Source organism: Silene latifolia, chromosome 3 (genome assembly GCF_048544455.1).
Source record: "Silene latifolia isolate original U9 population chromosome 3, ASM4854445v1, whole genome shotgun sequence".
In the NCBI taxonomy this organism is placed as follows: domain Eukaryota; kingdom Viridiplantae; phylum Streptophyta; class Magnoliopsida; order Caryophyllales; family Caryophyllaceae; genus Silene; species Silene latifolia.
In genome coordinates this window covers 150,415,151-150,439,554 of record NC_133528.1, presented here as the reverse complement: position 1 = coordinate 150,439,554, position 24,404 = coordinate 150,415,151, and the positions used below count along the sequence as shown (strand labels likewise).

Genomic DNA, 24,404 nt, shown 5'->3' with positions numbered 1-24,404 from the left:
TTTCATATGTGACGGACAATCCGTCACAAGCTTGTGTCATGAAACAAAGGGGCTAGTGGGAGGAGTAAGTGGGAAGGCAAGTGAGAGAGGGTTGTGAGTAGGGGTGTTAACGAGTCGAGTCGAGCCCGAGCGTGGCCTTGCTTGGCTTGTGTTCAAGAACCAAAACTCGAGCTCGAGCTTGAAAAAAATGCACTCGTTATCAAGTTTACGATCTTTAATGCGAGTTCGAGCCAAACTCGAACTCAAATCAAGCCTATATATAATAGCTCATTTTTTGATTTTTTTTTCCCGATATTTTCAATGAGAAGGCTCGAAGGTTATATGTAAAAATATTTGACAAATCAGTGTGACATTTGATATGTGTGATACAAATATATAATCATGATAAAATATTTTTATAACATATGACTTATGAGCAATATCTTATCTAATTCCACAAGTTCCAGCCGCTCGCGAGCTTTTCGAGTCGAGCTAGCATTTGCTCGGCTTGACTCGTTAAGCTCTCGAGTCGAGCCCAACCCCGAACTCGAGTCGAGCTCGCACGAGCTAAGCTTTAACCGAGCTAATCTCGAGTTGCTCGCGAACTGTCTTGTCTCATTAACAGTCCTAATTGTAGGAGATTATAAGTTTGTCACCTCACAAGCAAGACGAGTTGCATAGATAATAATTTATTTTGTTTATAAAAAGTTGTACTACGTATTTAAGAATAAAAATTTTATTTGATATCTTCCTCCCAGGATCCTACCCGTAAAAGAAGAGATTGTGCCCAATTTAATCGTGAAGACCAACTGTGAGTCTCTGACAAACACTATCATCTTTCAATCAGGTTATATTTGCTCAAAGCTCTTGACTTTGGCAATTTTTTTTTTTAAGACGAGTATATTTATCTTAACTTTAAGACGAGTCAAATAATAAATTTGTTTATATATCTAATTGGGGTAATATTTAACTCGTTTTATTATTAAGACAATACATTCGTCTTGAGCAGTTAACCGAACTAAATTTAGGTTTGATTTCACCCTTTTGTTTACGATTCTCAATTTTATTCACCCATATGTATACTTTCTTAGTTTAAAGAATAGCAAATCTATGTATTATTTGATTGTCTATGGAGTAATTGTATTGTATTGAATTTTGTTTTAATGGTTGAATGAATGACATTCATGTTTCTCTGATTGCACTCTTTTGATTATTTTTTGGGACAATTATAAAGTTTAGGGTAAATTGTTGATTACAGCCTTTTATAAACCTCATTTTGAAAATTACAGCCTTATATAATTTTTTTTGAAAATTACATCCAAAATATTACTTTTCTTCTAAAATTGCACCAACTTGAGGATTTCGGTGAATTTTTATGATGTTTTTATGATGTTTGGGGTGATTAATTGGTTTGTGTTAAGGAGAGTTAAGAAATCTGGGTAAGTAGGCTCTCAAATAATAAAGGATACATCATAAAAACATCATCAAAAATCACCAAAAACCTCAAGTTGGTGCAATTTTAGAAGAAAAGTAATATTTTGGATGTAATTTTCAAAAAAAATTATATAAGGCTGTAATTTTCAAAATGAGGTTTATAAAAGGCTGTAATCAACAATTTTCTCTAAAGTTTAATCCTTTTGTAGTTTCTAATTAAATTATGAATTTGACATTTCATGTTAATGGAAATAGCTAATTAAAGTTCATTTCTGGGTTTCTGGCCGTAGCCTATGTTGCTCGGTCTCGGTTAAAAATATCCGACACAGGTGTACGTCCTAGTGTTGGATTCCTGCTATTTTGTTAAAAATATCCGACACAGGTGTACGTCCTAGTCCGAGCTATAACAGTGACTTTCAGGTTTCAGCTGTATAAATGACCACACTGATAAGGGATAAGGGGTTTCATGTTAGATTATTGTACTCCCTCTATCCCGTTCATTTGTTGTCTTTTTCCATTTTAGGGTGTCTCAGTCAATTGTTGTCCTTTCTATTTTAAGAAGGAACTTGATGAGTAATTTGATCATTCACACTCAATTTATTCCATTTGTCATTTAGTAATTGGCTCCCTTCCCTTTCCTTGGTCTTTGTGCCAAAATCAAAGGACAACAAATGACCGGGACGGAGGGAGTATTTATTTGGTTGATTTCCGAAAGTTTGAAGCTTTCATGTTAGCACTAATTAAATGTCTAGGGTATACTGTTATTTTACTGACCTTTCTGCAAATTCGACGTAGTTGGCTCATATTTAATCAAATTTGGTGGATTTTTCTTACTTTGATGAACTGATGACTTTATAGTTGTATGTGAATTAATGAACTATAGTCTCGCCCCCGGGAAAAAGGTTAGATGTGACTAATTGAATGTTATAGATGGAGTAATTATATCATGTTATTTGGATTGGTGATTTATTAGTGCTTGTATCACTGTGTCGGAATGGTTGAATGATTCGATTTAATCACTTAGTGATATGTTTATACTGACATTATTCGTATTGAAAATCTTGCTACTAGCTATAGGTTGATTTTCATCTGAATGAAGAGTGTAGACGAGATGGACAACGACAAACTCTTTGAGGAGGGTTTGCATCCTCCTGTTCCTTCTCTTGTTGCTAACAACGAGGGAGATGAGGAGGAAGGCGAGGATGAGGAGGAGGAGGAAGGAGAGGATGAGAAGGGGAAGATGGAGGACGAGAACGAGGAAGATGGAGATAGCAGCGAGGAAAATGAAGAGGAGGAAGGAGAGGATGAAATGGAGGAAGGGGAAGACACATCTGTTGTGCTATTTGATGGAGGGATGGACCTTTTGGATTTTGTTGAGGGCAATGTTGGTGATGTCCAACTATATCAACATTTCAAACGGATCGATTATGAAGCCAAGAAACAGAAGAAACGGAAATCCATTGAGTTTGATGATCAAGGGTAATCCTCTCTGCTTGTTCGTGCATGTCTTTTCTGTAACCTTATCACATGTTTTACTGTTGATGTATGTTTTAAGTGAAAAATAATACTCCTCCAGAAAGATTTTAGAGCTATGGCGTAATTTGATTTAGTATTAGCAGTAAATTTGAAGATCCTCATCTGATCTATCGTTTCAGCTATTTTACCGAAATGCATATTGTTGTGTGTGTATGCTCGTGCTAAGATTTTAGTGTCGGCCCGTGGGTGCTGCTGTTTCTGTTGCAAAATATGCAATGTTTACTACCGTCTTTCATTTATTCTTGGCTCTTGCATCTGGTGTATATTGTTGTGATAGATATCCTGATTTGGTTATTTGACAGACATGGGTTAGTTAAGAAGCCGCGACAGATTATTGGAGCAACACAAGAGGAAGTAGCAGAATTTTTAAATCTTGGTTCCCGGAGAAGACAACAGAAGGTATTATTTCATGTATTAGGAAGAGTCACTTTAGAGCTTATATATATTACCACTAAGGCATTAGGAGCCAAACAGTGTGAAAACAGAAAAGGAACTAGGACGTGAATGTGAATTACTCATTGTAAAAGCAAATATTTCGTGGTAGAGATTTTGACAATGAATATAAATATTGTAAAAGAAATCCAGCTACCTATCTATAGTAGTGTTTGACCCTCTAGCAATTGTTTTCGCGGGGCTTTATCTATTCCTTGCTCCACTTCACCATTTCTGTATTGGAAATTTTATTCAACTCAAAATTAAAATAAAAGTTTACAAGAAATGTCTCTAATCGTTATAGGTTGTGGTTGTTGTTTATGTCTGTTCACGGTAACACTTCTGGTTTAAGACGCTACGTAATAATAAAATCAATGATTTAGATTGTTAATGAAGCCCTTCTGAGTCATTTATAAATCCCTTAGATAGTTTCCGACTAAAATACTAAAATCGGATGAGTTAGAATAGATTTACCTGTACACTGTTATTATTACGTAGTTAGCAATGCATACTCTACAGTGTCATTGTGGCAGACTTGCTTTCTGTTATTTCTTCAGGTTAAGAAGAGAGGGAGGCCTAAAGGTTTACAAAATAATCTTAGCCCTGAAATTACAAAGATGCTTGGCGATGCCGTTATTCACTATGCTCTTGGCCGTTATGAAGCTGTATGTCTTGATTCATACTAAATATGAACAAATTTTGATTAGTATTTTTACTTATTATACATGTCGCGCGCTATTGTCAAATTGAAATGGTGCCCCCTCTCTTCCCATCTTTTATTTGCATTCCTGTTACTTAGTAGTTTGGTAAGTATCTATGTGACATTGTTACTGTATATGATATCTTGACCAGTATACGGAGTTTAATCACTTTATCACATCGATGTGATGTGAGTGATAATTAGTGCAAGGCCAACTTTCTTTTCTTCGGGCATAGTGCTAAATAGCTATAAGTAGTCCCAAAATCAATGTAACTATGCCGATCCTTCTATTTACGGTGCTTGTTGAATTGGTGACAGCAGAGGAAGTATGTTTGACAAAGCTGGCTAAGTTTTATTGTACAATTTGTGGCTTTATATCCGGTTTGAGTGGTCTTCTTGCAAGGTGTGAAATACGAACCCCTGCCATCAAAGGTAGAAGGGGACCTCCTAAATAGTGTTTCTCCCCCTGAATCTCAAGTGTAGTGTCTTTTTTTTTTTTTCTGGTGTAATAGGGGTTCACTTCACATTTGCCTTCGACTAATACTCAGCATCCATTTTCTTTTTTTACGACACAGGCAATTAGCGTGTCGAAGGAGGTTGTTCTGCTAGCGTCAAATCTGCCTGATGGATATCACACACTTAGTCATGTATATAACTTAAAGGGCGATATGAAGAAAGCGACAGATTTCTTGTTGTGTGCTGCATATCTTAGTCCAAAAGATTCACCTATTTGGAAACGTCTTATTCCTTTATCCATGTAAGCATCTTTAACATTTTATTTTCTTGAAATGTTTCCTATATGAAGTATTTTTCAAACTGTGCTATGTGTCCACGAACATATTGTCATACCTTGTAATAACTTTCTTAGGATTTATTTAAGTTAGAGCCTTAAGAGTGCCCGGTGAGTTTTAAAACACTGAATGTTTTGAAGGAAGATGTCTTTTTTGCCAACTGATTTTGAAGGAAAATGTGATTTATCTCTATTTTCATAATTTTGTTTATACAGAGAGCAGGGGAATATTGGCCTAACTAAGTTTTGCCTTAAAAAAGCAATAAAAGCGGATCCATCTGATGTTACCCTTAGATACCACAAAGCTTCACTTTTTATGGAGGCAGGAGATTACTTAAAAGCTGCTGATATGTATGTTAAGATAGTTCAAGTGAGTCATGATGATTTTGAAGCTCTCAAGAAGGCGACAATGGTTTCTTCCTGCTCCCTTTGTAGTATACGGTTAGAATATCTGTTGTGTGATATATAAAGACATACCCATGTGGCCATGTCTGCTGATCTTCTTCTACTATGCCGAGTCCTTAAATCAAGCAACTGCAAGATGCACTTAACAAAGCTTCTGGTTACCAGTTTTATTACTCCCAGCTAAAGGAACTGCCTAAATCCCACCACATCTTGAGAAAATTTTGTGAGATGTTCTGGCAATTCATGTTAATTTTTGTTTTTGTTTTGATCAATTTTCTTTACTCTCTTTCTTTTGCAGTTGTATAACCAATGTGGCCAATATGAGAAATCTATAGCTATGTTGGAGGACTATGTTAAAGATGATCCTGATGCTGACAATGCGGTGATCGATTTATTGGCTTCCTCATACATGGCACAAAATGACTACAGTAGAGCTCTTCAGCACATTGAAAGTGCTGTGAGGGTTTGCGGAACTGGAGAAATCGGAACTGGTGAAATTCCACTGCATCTTACAATTAAAAGAGGGATTTGCCATTTGCATCTTGCAGATGTGGACAAGGCAGAGGTATTCCATTTGTTATTCCCTCTATCCCAAATTATTGCCAATATTTTGCTTGGTGGTCAACCAGGTGGACCTTGAAAATAAACAACTTATTGTTTATGGCCTGAAAACCATTATCATTATTGTATTTGACTCCTTTCAAGTTGCTTATTACAGAGTATATTTGCGTATTTGGGACTTGAGAGTAAAACAAGTACACCACCAATATGAATTTATAAAGTAATGGAAGTTGGAAGTATTTTAAGACAAAGCAAAATGTACAGATGCTCAATCTTTTTACTTCATAAAATAAAAGATTTATACTAAGTGATGGTGTGTTGGCCGGTGGGTAGTGGAGTCCGGCAACAGGTGAGGCTGTCGTGGTGGTGTTTTCGAGGTGGTGTGTGGTGAGTGACGGTGGTGGGGGACGAGAATGATTGCTTTATTCAAACAAATACAAACAAAGGGAATCATTAATTTTGATTCCCTTACCCTTTCCTGAACACTCCAACCAAACAGCCCTTAAGAGCTTCTACTTTATGTACCATTGTTAAGTTTTCTTTTTCGGAGATAACGGAGGTTATCTACTGAGATATGTTTACATTCACTAAAGCTTCTCTATTGTACAGACTTGTTTCCGGGTTCTGGAAAGGGGATTTGCTGAGCAGCAGACTGACCTCGTGATATTAGTGGCAAACACATTCGTAGAGCTACAGCAATTTCAATCTGCATTGAAGTACTATCTGATGCTCGAAGGGAGTCCCTCATATAATGTATGGTTACATGCTGCAACTCACACATTTTTTAATTTCTTAGCTTATTTCGTGATATATTACTTGCACAGTAGCTTTTTAGACCAAGGTGTTAAGTGATGCACTGATGCTTCATTTTGAATCTGTGCATGGCGTTCTATTACTACGATAATTAATCTTCAACTTCTGCTGGCTCTGTTGATTTCTGTTTTTGGCTGTAGTAGTAATTTAGCTGTGAACTTTACTAGTGAAGATTTTTTCTGTTGATGGACTTCCTTACCTATGGTGACACCTCCAATAACATCAAATGGACATGATATATTTTTTTTAGATGATCCATCAAACACTAATTTTTCAATCGTTTCAGGGAGTTGTATGTTTAAAAATTGCCAACTGTTACTCGGCTTTAAAAGAAGCAGCTTCAGCTATTCAGTTCTTCTACAAAGGTTTGCTCTTTTCTGAAGCTTTAATCTTCCTAAAATCCAAAATATTCTGTGCCCTATTGGTCATGATGTGCCCTATTGGTCATGGATTGTGAAATTTATTCGGTTCTCTTATCTGACACTGCTGTTCATCATAGCCTAAGTGCGTAAATGTAAATGTAAATATAAACTTGAGACTTCTAAGCTAAACTATAGGCCTATCCATCTACAATAGGTGGGTAGCGTTATAACCAAGATTATCATGACTTTCTTAGCTAAACTATAGGCCTATTTAAGTAACTTCCATAAGCATGTTTTTTACGCTATAATACTATATGCTTCTCAATTTTCGTTCTCTTTTTTTTTGTGCCCTGCTATTTACTAGTATGTCATTTCAGCTTTAGGAGCACATGAAGATGATGTTGGTATTCGCTTAACTTTGGCATCACTTCTTTTTGAGGAAAATAGAGAAGATGAAGCAATAAGTCTGCTTTCTCCTCCAATTAATTCAGGTTGTGAACTGGTGTATTTTTTGTGCCCTATTTCGTCTTTGGTGGAATCTTTTCTGTCAATTTTTTTTTATTTGAATGTCTTCTAGCAGGATCATCAGAAGACGGGGATACAGATAATTCTGAACAATGGTGGTGTAATGTGAAAGTAAAACTGAAGCTGTCTCAATTTTATAAACGTCGAGGGATGCTTGAGGCCTTTGTTGAAGTGATCTATCCTCTTGTCCATGACTCACTGAAATATGATTCCGTGCATCAGAATGTACGTTAAGTGTATTAAAGATTGTTATGCCTATAAGGCTATAAGTCTCTGTTGTGCTCTCACATACACACCTACTTGTAAGTACGTGCAGATGCGCATGTGTCTGACTTGCATGCTTGCACCATAGGCCATATATGGAAAGAAAATATTGCGGTCCATTCTCCCTCCCCTCCCTCTCCCTGCTATTATTGTACCCGAACCATCTATATTTTGCTGTCACAGTGAGAGGTACTAGTTGGGGCGGTATTGAAGATTGTTTTTTCTTCTGCACAACTGCTGTCCACATATTAAGAATTATTTCTTGCATTTGATGTATAGCCATTATCGTGAACTTGAATCTAATAACCTCTTTCCTTTTCATCTGTTTTTTTTTTTTTTAAATAAAACTAGGTAAAACGGAGAAAATCGCTATCTAGGCTTGAGCTCTTGAAGAGAGTCAAAGTTTTAGGCGACCCTCAAACAGATTCGGTCTTTGGACATTTCAGAAGACCAGTTCCGAAGAACGATGTGTGAGTCTGCAAATCTTTACTCATAGTACTGTTCAGTAATGTTCCTGTCCCTTTCAAATGATCTGAATTTCTGCGTGTTGGGTTGGTCATCTATTTGAAAGAATGAAAAAAATTCGAGAATTTGTAGATTTGATAGTGCATAGCCATTCTTGTTTCAGAACGATTCGGGAATTAAACCATGCTTGTACTTCACTTCTTAGTGAAGTGTAGACATTCTTGTTACTATGATTTGGCTGTTCCCATTCCCAATCAAACCTGAGAGTTTGAACCTGTAAAATTGATTGCTGAACACGTCTTATTTTTTTGCGCTGAAATATCACTTATGCTTCTGTTCACTTGCGTAGTTTAAAGGCCAACCGAGCGAAGAAAAAGTTGCTTGAGATGAGAGCATTAGCAAATGAAGACGAGACTTTAGCTGCAATGGACGACGATGATGAGGTGTTGAATCTCTTTTTTCCTATGAGAAATGTTGTACTCCTTCCATTTTTTAACTATTGTTATTGTACTAGACTATTCTTGTAGATTCTAGAATAGTCTAGAAGAGTCATGTATGTTCTAGGTTTGAATGACCCGAATGACCCTATTGACATCTCTAGAACCACGTAGAATCTCATTACACAAATACGGGATGATTTTCTCTAACCACCCTTAATTGTTTGAATTGTTTTTGACGTTCTCAGCAACAACCATTGAAGGCACCTCCATGGCCTGATTTCTTCAAGGATGAGGAGAGTTATAATCTCATTTCAGATGTCAGTCTTCTTGTCTTTCTTTTTGTGCCAATATCATTTGCTTAAATCTTTGATGTAAAATTACCACGAGTTTTACCAAATTGATGTACCCATGTCCCTCCTGTATCAACATATACCCATGTCCCTCTTGTATCAATCTTGCGGAATAATTTTACACTTAAAAAGTTAACATTGTTCCATTGTCTTGTAAACTTAAATTGTGTGCAATACATCCTGCTAATTTTGTATGGAGTACTCCCTCTGTCCCGGTCATTTGTTGTCCTATTTCATTTTGAGGTGTCTCAGTCAATTCTTGTTCTTTCTATTTTAAGAATGAATTTGATGAGCAATTTGATCCTTCACACTCAATTTGTTTCACTTGTCATTTAGTAATTGACCCATTCCCCTTTCCTTGGTCTTTGTGCCAAAACCAAAGGACAACAATTAACCAGAACGGAGGGAGTAATACTTATAGTTGAATATAACAATATCTTGACCTGCTGAATTTTTTAGTACTAGTACTCCATATAACAACAAGCTTGAGACACTATTGGACACGGATTTGTTATGTTTGGTATGCTGTTGACGGAGTAAATTAATTTTCGTCCCACATATTGTTGTTTACCTGAAGTTAGTTTATTTGTACTTGTATAGTTATGTAAAGGACTGATCTCACTGAGAAGATATAGTGAGGCACTGGAATTGATAACACTCGGTTTGAAAATAACTTACAAGAAGATGCCTACCGAGAAGAAGGAAAAATTCCGCTCCCTTGGTGCTGGTGAGTGATCAGGATGCACATAAATTTTTATTCTTAACCTATTATTACTTCCCCTTTCTGGTCCATTTCACTACATTTATCAAAATATGCGACGGAGATTTTAAAAAATGTAATGAAATGGATGGAACAGAGGGAGTGACATGTTTTACGCAGCAACTTTGTGCATTAATCGATTCAAAATTGTAATTTTTTGCCTGCAGAAATAGCAATGAACATTACTGATCCTTCTGATGGGATCGATTACGTACGTTACCTAGTTCAGCAGCGCCCACAAAGTAAAGCAGCCTGGAACTGCTATTATAAGTTAGTCTTAAGGTAATCAACCAAAGTCTTGCTCAATCCAGCATTCGGATACGTTTTTTTATTTTATTTTTGATGTCTGTATCACTGTATGTATGATGGGGTAACTTGGGACAAAATATCCACTTGGTTTCCGACATGGTACAACCCAAAGTCATAGTCCTTTCAACCAGTGGCGGACCCAGGGTTGCGTACACCACTCCGCTTGCGCACCCTTGGTAGCTGTTTTTTTTTTATTTTTAAAAGAAATCAAAATCAAATATGTATCTATTTTCCGCGATAAACGCATAAGAAATGCAGTGGTTCAGTGGATAGAGCTAGTAGCAACAAGGCAAGAGGTTGCGTGTTCGATCCTTTCAACCTCTAATTTCTAATTCTTTCATATTTATTTATGAATTTTGATTATTTTTTATTTTGGTGAAAAAGCAGCGGGATTAAAATGATTCCCTGTGTTTTGACCTTTTGGGACAGGGTAAGCTACTTTAGCAGCCATTCTCAAAGAATTTGAATGTTTTCCTTAAAATTCTTTATTTTCTGATTTTCTTTGCTTCTTTATACCGCGAGTCGGTGACTGTTATGGTGTTATCAACTGATTTTTAATTGCTTCTATGCGATTCACAGCTAATTTGTTGCTCGCTTTGTTTGCTCTTATTGTTGTCCATATTTCTTCAGATTAGAGAACCGACTTTCCAAGCATAACAAATTCCTTTATCATATGCGAGCGGTGCACAAGGATTTAATACCACCCATGATCATCTCCGGGAATCAATTTACGCAGATTAGCCAACACCAAGTAGCTGCAAGAGAATATCTAGAAGCTTACAAACAAATGCCGGACTCCCCTTTAATCAATCTTTGTGCAGGTCTGGTATTTTTAAATTTTAATGCTGTCTGAACTGATAATTCCGCTGTTATAAATACTTTATCGACTTACTCATTGTTTGCGATAAACAGAAATGTAGTAACCCGTGAATCTGACAAAAAATTTCGTTACAATTCTCAGGGACTGCCTTGATCAATTTAGCCCTCGGATATAGACTGCAAAACAAGCATCAATGTGTTGCACAAGGCTTAGCGTTTCTCTACAACAATTTACGAATTTCTGAAAATAGTCAGGTATTTTTTATGTTTCTGCGTTCTTTTGCCGTGCTGAGCAGATAAAATAAGTTACTCCGTGCTTTACTTTCCCTAACTTCGAAAATTGTCTGATATTTTCTTTTAAAATTATAATTTTTCAGGAAGCGCTATATAATGTAGCTAGAGCGTGTCACCATGTGGGTCTCGTTTCATTAGCTGCATCGTACTATGAGAAGGTACTTGCCATTCGGCAAGAAGACCTGCCCATGCCGGAGATTATGAAGATGGATAAAGATGCGGCAAGGGCTCTGAAGCCCGGGTATTGTGACCTGAGAAGAGAAGCGGCATTTAACTTGCACTTGATTTACAAGAATAGCGGAGCGATTGATCTTGCTAGGCAGATCCTAAGGAATTACTGCACCTTTTGACCATTAGGGGTGTAAATATGTTTCAAATTTACTTCAAAAAAATGTATATTAATTTATTAAAAAAAAAATCAAGGTAGATAACTTAACTATGTGCATAAAAATATTAGAATAATTGAATATTTTAGATCTTAAAAATGTATTAAATATGCATAATTTAAAAAAAAAACAAATTAATAATATCGGTGAATAGATGACTGTTGAGCCATGTAGACTGTATCCATAAGGGTTTCTTCGAGCAAGGCTCATTGATGTCAAGTACAAGGAACTAATATGTACTACTCGCCTACTCGGTATGATACAAGGAAATAATTAGCAATCATCTTTTAAAGATTTATTGAATTTTATTTTTCTATTATTTTCTACCGTACAAAATGTGAAGTGTTGAAACTTTCTCGTCTGTTCGCTAATTATAAAGACATTTTTTGGGGTAAAATACCGTTTATCAGGCCTTAAGAACGATTTTGAGATGACTGGAAATGGTGGAGTATTGAAATGGGACGATCAGAAACGGATTATCATCAGGCCAAGTACTACCCATGTCGAGACGGTCTAATGTTCAACACCAGTCCTACCCAACCTACTCCAGCACTGAGTCCAGAGACCTTGGATTAAACAATGAAAATGCGTAGTTATTTCTTTTTCTTTTTCTTTTTTTTTTTCGAGTCAAGAGGAAAACATATTTTAAGCTGATAATCAGTCCGTTTTTCTTAAGACCATTGCTTTTGGTCTGAAATAAGACGGATAACATGTCATCATTTTACAATAAAATGTTGTTATTTTCTGATAACATGTTACCATTATTGTTCACATCATTTTCAGGGTAAAAAATGACATCTCTAGTCATAACATTTTGTGAATTAATTGGTTACATTTTCTTAAAAAATGACAACATTTTATCCGTCTGACAAATAAGACCAAAAGTGTCCGTCTGAAATAAGAATTTGTGGCTGATTATATACTCAACTCAGTCATTTAGAAATAATAAAAACTGGTAGGTGAAATAGTGAAAACACATACAGAGTACTACAAGAAAAGAATGAAGTAATCAGTAATGTAATGCACAATATATACTGAATTTTTAGGATATTCATTCTTGCTGATATTCTATTGTTATCATCAATGATGGGTGTTACCGTGCTCATCCGCGAGGGCGCCAAACCGAAATATCAAAGTGAGCTTAGCCGGTCTCATCAGAGCATTTCAACAAGGAGGTTAGTAACAAGCTGGTATGTAAATGAGCTAAGTCCTCAATATCGATGCAAGCTCGGTCAAATTAATATCAAAGTCCAGCCTTATCTGAGCTTGATCAAAACCGAGCCGAGTTTGAGCTAAAGTAAGTCTAAGATCAATAGATTGATTTTTCTTTTTTTTTTTTTTTTTTAAAAAAAAAAAAAATTGATTTTAGTAATTATGTATTTTGATTTTGTAATATTTTTGTTTTTATTTAAATTTGGGAAAGTGGTTAGAAAATTTGGAACTTTTTTACCCATCGGTCAAAATGACGGGTCGTGACACTATTAAAACAGATCGGGTTTACAAGCCGGTTCAAATTTTGACAGGTCCAATATTAGTCCAACTTGGGTCTTGGACTAGACCCGACAAAATTGATCCCGGGCCGAATGATCCAACCCGACACCCGAACTGGAGCTGAACCTGGATTAACCCGGTCCTAATTATGCTAAACCCGAAAATTACCCGACTCGAACAGACCCGATCCAATTTAACCCATTTGCCATGTCTTTAATCAAAATGGCATAATTAAATGGGCCTTGGACTTCCTTGTATGGGCTATCATGATAGAAAAATCAACCCAATTGATCATTTGTTAGAATGGATTGTATGCGTTGTACTTTAGGGCAGTATACTTGGAATCCTGGCCGTGTAATGTTGTTCACATTTTGGAATAAAGGGGAATCTTTATTCCACTTACTAGCGGTCTATATTAACCAACAATTTTCCTTTAATTATTCAGTTCTCAACTCAATATATAATATAGGTACAGCCGACCCCAAATCATTTTGGGATTAAGGCTCTGATGTTGTTGTTGTTGTTGTTGTATTCAGTTCTCAACTCAATATATAATATAGGTATATCCAAATTCCAAACAATTGGTTGATTAAAATTTAATTGATTAATTATGAATTTTTTTAGAAATTTTCTTCGGATTATTGGCAACATGAACACCAATGAGGTAAGTATTCATTTGAGTAATAACAACTAATTTAAGTATTATTTCACCATTGTATGTTTAGCTAAGAAATTAGGGCATCCCGTCCTCAAAATCGATGGTAATTGTTTGTAATTGCAACATTTGATATATTCAAGCATCTAATTGCTATATTTATGCTATGGTCATGTTTTGTAGGTAAAATGACTATTTTATTGAGTGTGATCATCTTAATATTTGTTTCATAATTTTCAATTATGGAGTACTCCATATATTATATTTTCCTCTTTAATAACTTCGAATTCTGATTTTATAATTATTGTACATGGTGAAACACAAAAACCTAGATTCTTTAAAAATGAAAAAAACATTTAAAATCTTAAATTTGGGGTTTTTTGTAAGATATAATGACTACATGGTAGCTTGAGATTGTTAGTACATGAACTCATGGTAATCATTGTTTATGGTTAGTGACGTAGCCAGAATTTAAGTTACGGGATTTAAGAACTCCAGCCGGGAAGGAGGGAGTAATATTTAATTTACCTTCACTCTCAAGTCTCCACTAAATCTCTCATATTTTAATTTCACAACCATAGGCCTTACTTATCTATCCACTTCAAACCCTAACTAATTAAATAGAGAATCTCTCAAATCAGCAAAAGATTTAACCTTAAATACTCCCTTTGTTTCATAATATAAGTCGTTTTAGATTATTTCAATCACAAGAAATAAGAAAGTATTGGGAAATATTGTATTATTAGTTATATGTTATAAATACTCTTTGAAAATTTGAAGGTTGAGTTTTTCGACCAATAAAATTGCTTAAATTAACTCTTTTTTGAAATTTTTGGTGCTTTGGAAAATGAAAATAACATTTAATACATATATAGAAAAATGTAAAACGACTTATATTATGGAACGGAGGGAGTACAATGTTAATGATGAGTTAATATTGCAGGAATTCCATGAAGCTTTATCTGCTCCAAGTCAAGAAAACACCCAGCAAAGGGATGATAATGAGGTGAGGCTTCCTGGCTTCAACATTGATGATGATGATGATGATGATCCACACACCAACATTCTGCCTACAACCTCAACCATCCATCAAATAGGTAATAAAACGTATAGACGAACTCATTTGATCTCCTGAAAGATGGTCTCACACTATTTTATGGACTCATATATATATTTTTTTTTTTTTATGACGAGGGGGTTGAATCCCCCCGGGCCCATGCATTCCCGCACCACCACATGGACCATGTAAGCCACCCCTTCGGGGGCTGCAGTGGCGATCTGATGTGATTGAAGTTGTGTTTTTAGGGTTTTCATTATAGGTTTTATCTATTTTTTTTGTTTTTTGTTTTGAGGTGTCAGAATTAGATTTTCACTGATGCATGCATGGCTATGTTTTCTTTGGCTTTAAGGGTGCTTGATAAGGACTTTGTGTTAGTTTGTTTGTGAGTTGGCAATGGCGTTTTTGGTTTACATATGAGACCTTATCCTTTGTGTGATTGTGAGGGACGGAAAGGCCGATGAAGTGAGAGTGTGAGACAATTTTCTTTGTCTGGTTACGTAAGAAGATCATTTCAACCAAAATTGTAACTGTAAGGTGATGGTTGAGGTCCAATCAATGATCTTATACTCTAACACGCTCCCTGGTACAAATGTCCTGTAGGCCTCCCCATATATACCTACAGGGCTACAGGTGCTAATATAGGTATAGGTAATATACCTCTGATATATACCATGTGGAAAGACTTTAAGGTGATACTTGAGACTCAATCAATGATCTTATATCCTACCAGGTTAACAATGTAAGAATAGTTAAAATGTCCTTGTTAGGTCTCGATAGAGCTGGCCATAGCATGGGCTGACCCGACCCGGCCCAGACTCGACCCGTCTTAGCCCGTTATTTTATGCAACTTGGGTTGGCCTGGCCCAGCCTGGCCTTGGCCTACAATTGGCTCGAGCCCGAAAATTCCAGCTCGACCAGCCTTGGCCCGCCATTTTTAGCAAAAATATAAAAAATGATAAGGCCCGTCAGCCCGACCCGCCTTTGGCTCGCCCCGGGCCCTGACCCGATCAAGCATATCCCAGCCCAGCCCGGGTCTAATCAGGAGAGCCCGGCCCATCTCTTGGCCAGCCCGGCCCGAATACAGGTCTAGGTCTCGATAGTTCTTTTCCCGATAATTAGTCATGTAAAGCATATGACATGCTAAATAATACGGACTATAAGTATAATGTATGTATTATTATTGCATGATGCTAGCTGGAGTAGCTGCATATGACGAGAGCAGTTCTGATGATGAGCAATGGGTGTTCATCCCGGCCGGTCACAACGATTTAGAAAGCATCATCAGTACAGACGAGTCTTGGGATAGAGATACGGATTATTACAGCTATTCATCAGACGATGACGACTTTGTGCATGTTGAATATCAGCTTCATCGGCCCTGGAACGAACCAGAGGGACAATCCCCGCGACTTCCTTTTTTATCGCGGGTTTGGTATAATTGCTTATCGTATCTATTCTCATTGAGCCTAAGAATGATCGAGCATGAGATAGCTTTATCCATTGCCGGGTTTCCTGAGCAAAACATGGAGGGGCGACAAGAAGCAAGAAGACCTTATGCTCGTCAACAGAATGTGATTATAAACTATGTTAACACGGACGACTCTGAACGTCGTCGTGTTGGTGAAGCGGCTACTGTTACAGTTCAGCGTTCTTTTAATGTTAATATCGGTCACAACACCAATAATGATGGTGAACAAAATGCTGGAGATGTTGTATATCGCGATCATGGTGGCAATGTGCGCGTTGAACTCAATGGTGTCCGGGATGTTTTCTTCAATGGACAATTATCTTAATGGGATGAGCCAAACACCATGAAATTAAATTAACCTCCATCTATCTTCTTTGATTATTAGGGTAATGCTATGTATGTATTGTCGAATTTTTGTTAATATCATCGCACTTTGGTTTTAGCCTCTTTTTTTTCACCTGAACTTTTTGTAATAGAAATTGTATATATGTAACTACGACAAATAGCAAAGGAAACTAACGATGATAAATTCATACCAACAACAAAAAGAAAAATACAAAATCGCAGCTCGCAAACGACTGAAATACTAAGGCCTTGTTTTTTCTGACATTTTAGAGCTGAATGGAACTCAACTCAACTGAACTGAATAGAGTTGAGCTAAATTGAATTGAATAGACCTGAACTGAACTAAGCTGTTTGGAGCTGAACTGAACTGAAATAATAATAATATTAAATATAGTAATACTCCCTCCGTCCCGATCAATTGTTGTCCTTTCATTTTGGCACAAAGACCAAGGAATGAGAAAAATGCCAGTAATTAAATGATAAGTGGAACAAATTGAATGAGAATAATCAAATTACTCATCAAGTTCATTCTTAAAATAGAAAGGACAACAATTGACTAAGACACCCAAAAATGAAAAAGGACAACAAATGACCGGGACAGAGGGAGTAATAATTAATAATAATTGTAATATTAATACTAGCAATTATTTATTATTATTATTAAAAATAATGACCTTTGACAACAGTTATGGGTAAAAAAACGTAACCGTTGTTAAAAGTTTTAACAACGGCCCGAACAACAACACCCGCTTTTTTCTATAACAACGGTTATTAGCCGTTGTTGTCCACTATATCTATAGTAATGAGTGGTTGTACAATGCTTATTACAACTTATTCGCTAATTTTGTTACACTTTGAATTTTTCTTATTCTACGTTTACTTATTCTATACAAAGTGTAGTTTTTGTATATTCTGATATTTTATTCCATTTTACTTATTCCCTAAATCTTGTATATTCTGAATCTAGAATGTTCTTATTGCCTTATTCCATGGTTACTTATTCTCTAAAAAAATTAACAATTCGTCTCATTAAGGACGGACACTATCCATCTATAATTATAGACAGATAGTGGTACTCTCACAAAATTAAAGTAAGAGTATCCATTGCCCACCCACTTGCATTTGTGAGAGGGACACTATCTGTCTATTGCTATAAACGGATACTATCCCTCTATAACGAGAATTTGTGGAAAATTAATTAGTCTCGTATAAGATAAAACATTGTAGAATCATCTTACTTGCAAATACATGGTAATTAATGAGAGTTATTTTTTATTTTTTTTTATTTAAATAAGCGTATCATATATTATGGGTAAGAATTAAATCTCAACCTTATAATTGGGTTAAAAATTAAAAGCTATTATCATTTAAGCTAAAACTCTTATTTTTATAAAAATTTAAATTACTAACAAGTAACAACTCTTACTCGTTCCGTGTTTACTTAGTCCGACTTTAATTCTCTCTCTATATATAGCTTCATCAAATTCAACTTCCTTTACGGCTTTACCCCAACAAACAGCAACGACATGCAACAACAAAACTTTTGTTAGTTAGTCCCAAATTAACCTGGGGTTAACTAACGTGAATTATCCTTTAAAACGTGTTTATGCATGAGAATTTGTATGCGCTAGAATTCTGTCGTGTATCCTCATCGATTTAGTTTCCTTTACTCCAAAAAAAGAAAAAGAAAAGAAAAACTCCCAAAAGTTTTTCCTTTAAAAAAAGTTTTGAAGCTAAGATGATGAGGTCCTCAGGGAGTCGTGAGGAGGATGACATCAATCGGAACTTTGTTGCCGGCTATAACTCAAACTATGGATTGGGTCAACAGACGATTGGAGATGTCAATAATAATAATATTACTATTAATATTACTATTAATTTTAATATTTATAATAATTAAGACTTGTAAATTGTGGTGCTGGTTCACTCTCATATATTCTGTGGCGAGCGTTACTATTATTACCTAGTTGAGTAGTAGAGGCTATTAAATACATTAAAAATAATAATAATAATAATATTATTATTAATATTAATATTAATTTTAATATACTTATAATAATTAAAACTTGTAAATTGTGTGCATCTTTCTCGTTTCGTAATTGTGTTCTTGATCATCCTCTTGTTATCCAAAGTTTGTATTATTATCGTACCAAAAAAAAAAAAAATATTATTGTTAACTTGTAAATTGTGTATCTTTCTAGTTTCCTAATTGTGGTCCTGATCATGAGCTTGTTATCCAATGTTTGTATCTTTAGAAAAATTCTTTTGTCATCCGAAAGGACGGTGCTCCATACACTCAAAGACAATCCATCAAATGGAATGTTATAATGACTTAGGTGTAAGGAGTACCGTATTCCCGAAGGACACAAGATTCGTGTCTTTGGTTTTTTTTTTGTACAACTATATATAACTTGTACTATACCTTTTAAACGGGTAAGGCAGACGGGTTACGGGTTCAGTTTATTTCGGGTTCGGGTCAATTTCGGGTTTTTAAAATAGGGGTTTATACAGGTTCAGGTCGAATTACGAGTTTAATTAACGCATTTTTACAAATGTTTATTTTATCTAATATTAATAATAAACATATAATTATACTTAATTTTTATTACCTGCTAGTTTAATGTATCTTGTTAGTAAGAATATGCATTTTTTGTTTGATATATTCAATAACAAAACATCATACAAAGTATTGGATTGAGCAACTCTTACATGTACGTCACAAATAGTAACTATGTAACACCCCCTTCTTATCCGGGCAAGGTAATTAGGGAATGTTACCATCTCGGTTTTCCGAGGCGGTAAATCGGAGATACAATCAAGAAACATTTATATAAATAAAGTATTTAGTGTCTTACATAACCATAAATGAATAAATGACATAAAAGGTACAACTCATGACTACTATACTCCGTCTAATGAAGTGTCACTCGGCTCCAAGTTTAAGGCTCGTCCTGTCTCCCACGCGACACCGAAACAACTTGTACTTAACCTGCTCTCCATATGATCGGAAATATCATATGGATCGACACAGGTCACCCCGAGAAATAGGTGACAATTACACAAACACACAACACGTCATTTTCAATAAATAAACCTACGGCACAACATGATAAGTAAATATTCAATATGCCAATAATATGAATGAGACACGATTATACCATCACCACGTCGGTGCCAGGGACACGCCCACGACACCACACCTCACAACAAGGTACCGGGACACGTCCAGACGTACCGGGTCCGGAAGCCAACCGGATCTCTTGCCAGACGTCGTGCCTCAACCATACGAGTCCCTCCGTACTCAAGTCATTAATGTGCACATCCCTTTTGGAGTGAGAAGCTCCAAGAGGCGACCCAAGCGGAAGGCGGTCTCCCAACCACCTTCCGTCTCCTCAAAAAACTAGTTTAATATATGATATTAGTAAGATTAAACATTTTTTGCTTAATATATTCAATATGACACCGTTATGCGAACGGGTCGATACGGGTTTTGGGTTAAAAAACGGGTCGATCAACATCTTTTTCTGTCATTTTTTAAAACTTCTTTTATATTGTAATTCCTACCATTTATACGTTTTGTCTCCTCTTGCTTGTCTTAGTCAACTTAATTGTCACCATTCTCGCCATCACCACCTCGTATCATCATCATCATTACCCTCAGTAACTCGCTAACTACGACAGTGAGACTCAAATAAGATGAAAATGTTGACATGGCACGTGATCCGAGGTGATGAGGTGGTAGTCCTAACGTGGACTGCGGTTCCACGTAATACGATGAAAGTGACGGTGTGGCACACACTTCAAAGTGATGACGTGGCATGTGATTGAGGTGATGACGTGTCAGTGCCGACATGGAATGCGGTTCGATGTAACACGGTGAAAGTAATGGTGTGGCACACACTTCAAGGTGATGATGTGGCATGCCGTAAGGATCGACGTAATATGGTGAAAGTGACGGTGTGGCACAACCTTTGATGTGATGACGTGACATATGGTTCGTGGTGATGACGTGGCATTCCGTATATATACATATCTTTCCTTAAAATTTTATAAGTCAATATCTATTTGACATTATCAATTTTAAGGCATATATATTGCCTTGATCCAACGGTCAACCCGTTACGGGTCGGGTTTCCACGCGCTATTTACGAGTCAAAACGGGTTCGGGTATTTTTTGGGTTCAGGTTGACAAAACCGGGTTACTTGCGGGTCGGGTTACGGTCGGTTTTCGGGTCAGGTCAATTTTTGACAGGTCTAATTGTAATGTTTATTTACTCTACTTTGGCTATGTTTGGTAAAAGTAACTGAAAATGTAGCTGCAACCTGAAAAGATACCTGAAACTGAAAAGCTAACTGAAACCTGAAAATGCAGTTGATAAAGTAGCTGAAAATTAAGAGCTGATAAGATAACTGATTATATTTGTTCTAACAACACGTCCTAGATGTCGCTATCTAAATCTTGCAAATTAACAATTTATAACCTTACCTAGTGTTAATCTACAAACAAGAGTACAACGGTAAGCAAGGATCGAACCTAAGAAAACGAACGTTTGCTAATGGATTTAAATGTGAAATTAAACTAGTTGTGAAGTGTGCACAAAAGAAACAATAAAAAGGGGATTTTGAAATGATTCAAAGTAAAGAAATTCAAACAAGACTTACAAGAGTGTCAAGCAAATAAATGAACACAAATAGAAGATTTATCAAGTTTTAAAAGAGGTCTTGACCCAATCCACTCGGTTTTCATCTAACAATCGATCCTAGACAAAAATACGATCTTTTCTTACCCATCTATTTCATTTAACTTTTTCTTCAAAATGCTTCATTCTTTGATGTCTTCATGCTTTGACTTGTCTTCCTCCACCTGATTGGATTATTTGGATCATGGTTGACATTAGGAGAAGTTTTCACTTCTGAAATCAGAGGCGGTTCTAGGATTTACAAAGGTGCATAAAATTTTTTAATAAAGAAAATATCGAGTTATACGAAATAAAAAACGGTGATATAACATTCTAGTACAAGGATAGAACTCATGACGTGTAACTAAGAAATAGTCTTAATAACCGCTAGACCTGCATAATTAATGTGCTCCTTTACTAAACAATATTGTAATTATTTTTCGGAAACACAAATTCTCATTTGTGACGGACAATATGGGTCAAAGAAAACTCATTTACATAGAAAAAGACAAGCCTTTTGTAATTCCCAAGGCACCTTTACTTTTGTCTTTTCTAACAAAGTGAGTGGTACTTGACTCGTCACAAGTTTGTGACGGATATATCCGTCACAAGAGAAACTTATTGTTTCGAAAAAGGGGTACAGATGAACCCCTGACGCTCCCGTCTAAAAGCCGCTTGTTAACTGAATACTTGAAAATCTGGCAATTGGAATGTTTAGCATGTAAAACCCCATCCAAATACCGATTTATTCAACTAAATGGACATAATAATAAACTACTACTACTAATATGAGCTTATCAAGTAGCTTATGAAGAAGCAGTCCACTGATTTACTGCTATCCTAGCATATCCTGTATTACCATCTTACAGGACACATTTAAACATTATTCTACTAATCGAATTGTGCTTGAGATATATCGAGATATTGCTCCACTCGGAATTTACCTATCTCTGTATATCTTCATTATCTCGCTTGACTCTTGGTATGTACTCCGTATATCATTTTATGAGACAGGAAACTTCAACAATCTTGTCAACTTGTCAAGACATTGTTAGAGCTTTAGCTCGAAAAATGATGGCCATGCCATGATTCCAGGAATAGAAGGTATAATATGTACAGAGCAAAGTATATATTACTGAAAGATTGTGTACCAATTAGCAAAGCGAGCACCCTGCTTGTAGTAAGCAGCAGAACGAGAAGCAAGGCCATCGAGGCCTTGGTAACATAACTCGTTGTTTGAACCACGAATTAGCACGAAACCCTGTTGCACACAGTCACGCACCACACGACATGAGCACATCTTAAATCGAAGAAAATACAAACTGCTCACATGTACCAAGATTAGACCAGCTACGTATGTGGATTATGGGCAACATATCAGGTATATTATGGATTTATGGGTGATAAGGTACTGATCTAGGTCGTCGACTTTGATACCAGGAACAATACCTTGCTCGTTGAGGACATCAACCGTCTTCTTCCCTTCAGTAGCATGAGCGATGTACTGACCAAGCCCAGTGGCGGAAGGCAAGTCAGGAAAAAAAAAGTAAAAAATTTCCGTTGCCGGGACTTGAACCCGGGTCTCTTGGGTGAGAGCCGAGTATCCTAACCAACTAGACTACAACGGATTGTTGGTAACAAGTTATACAAGAGTGATTTTATCTTTTAGGGGCGACATAGTGCGCTCATTTAAATAGATTGTTAATAACAAAATGTCATTGCGACCCATCTTCCGCTTCTTTAGATCTTCCATAACCAACTCACAATCTCCTTCGACCTCTGTCCAATGCTTCTTGTAGCCCATGTAGAACCGCAATTGCTTTCGCCATAGTCGGGCTCATCATCTCCTTCACCTCGACCATCACCCCCCACTCTATTCGCCCCTCCTCATCTCTACATGCTATACCCCAGCCCACACCCACTTCGTCCACCACTCGAGCATCAACATTGATCTTCTTTAACCCCCGCAGCGGCCTCCGCCATCGAGCTACGCATTCCTCTTGTCCACCCTCCGCCACCAGACCCTCATCTTGATGTGAATAGGCTGATGACCCATAAAAACAACAAAAACTTCTTGTTGTGGATGCTCTTGGATAACAAATGCACAAACTGACGCACGCCCAAAGCTTTAGTTAAAATGTCTGCAACTTGTTCAGACGTATGAACATATGTCGGAGAAATAAGGCCTTCTTGTATCGCATCCCTCACAAAATGACAATCGAGCTCAATATGTTTAGCTCGCTCGTGAAAAATGGGGTTACGTGCGAGATGTGGGGCCGCACTGTTATCACAATGAAGACTAGCGGGAGAATTGACAAAAACATGAAGAAAACTCAATATCCCTCTCAACCATTTGACTTCACACGTGGCTGCTCGCATAGCACAATATTCAGCTTCGCGGAAGGAAGTGAAACCGTGGGCTGTTTCTCGGTTTTCCAAGAAACAGGTGCACCACCCGACAATACAAAATAGGCAGTAATAGATCGTCGCGTTAATGGACAACTAGCCCAATCAGCATCGCAATAAACAGACATATCAAGAGAGGACCCAGACCGAAATAACAAGCCTTGACCAGGATGACTCTTTAGGTAACGAACTACGCGTAATGCAGCATGCCAATGTGTCTCCCGCGATGCGTGAATAAACTGGAACAAAATGTGAACACTGTAAGTCAAGTCGGGTCGAGTGTTGGTCAAATAAATCAGTCGGCCAACCAACCGACGATATGGGTCCGTGATGAGTAAGGCATCATTAGCCACGACCAACTTGTGATTTTGCTCAATAGGGACATTATCCGAACGACCTCAAGATGGCGATTGGGCGGGCTGTTTTGGGAGAAGGCTATATTCTTCAATATCGTTAAGGACACAAGCTCCCCCTGTCATATACTCATCTTCGCTATACTTAAACCATGGTATATGAGGTCACTTCCCTCGCCCCAACTCCGTGTCAAGTGAATCAACTGGCCTTAACGCTTCATCACTTGTGCCTGCAACATTGCATGTCACGGTCACCCATCAGACCTGGTTCTACAACTGTGGTGTAACACCCCCTCATACCAAGGTACCTTAACAAGAACTAC

The 24,404-nt window shown here is 36.8% G+C and overlaps 1 protein-coding gene and 1 non-coding gene across 9 annotated transcripts; one reads left to right on the top strand and one right to left on the bottom strand.

The window, feature by feature from the left end:
- The first annotated feature begins 701 nt into the window (after nt 1–701).
- Nucleotides 702–11,770, top strand: LOC141648479 (uncharacterized). Of its 8 annotated transcripts, none has more exons than XM_074457169.1 (19): nt 702–790; nt 2,485–2,892; nt 3,252–3,348; nt 3,939–4,046; nt 4,657–4,838; nt 5,088–5,283; nt 5,575–5,841; nt 6,447–6,590; nt 6,937–7,015; nt 7,390–7,503; nt 7,590–7,762; nt 8,153–8,271; nt 8,616–8,709; nt 8,952–9,023; nt 9,657–9,783; nt 9,984–10,098; nt 10,756–10,946; nt 11,087–11,199; nt 11,322–11,697. In XM_074457169.1, exons 2-19 carry the CDS (start codon nt 2,507–2,509, stop codon nt 11,586–11,588), a joined length of 2,844 nt encoding a protein of 947 aa, XP_074313270.1. In that variant the 5' UTR covers nt 702–790; nt 2,485–2,506; the 3' UTR covers nt 11,589–11,697. The 8 variants fall into 8 exon arrangements, with proteins under 8 accessions (XP_074313270.1, XP_074313276.1, XP_074313274.1 ...); XM_074457175.1 differs by having other exon boundaries at nt 728–826; nt 2,491–2,892; nt 7,593–7,762; XM_074457173.1 differs by having other exon boundaries at nt 728–826; nt 7,593–7,762.
- Nucleotides 11,771–22,877: 11,107 nt separating this feature from the next.
- Nucleotides 22,878–22,950, bottom strand: TRNAE-CUC (transfer RNA glutamic acid (anticodon CUC)). The gene has a single exon. It is a non-coding gene; the product is annotated as a tRNA-Glu (tRNA).
- Nucleotides 22,951–24,404: the final 1,454 nt, after the last annotated feature.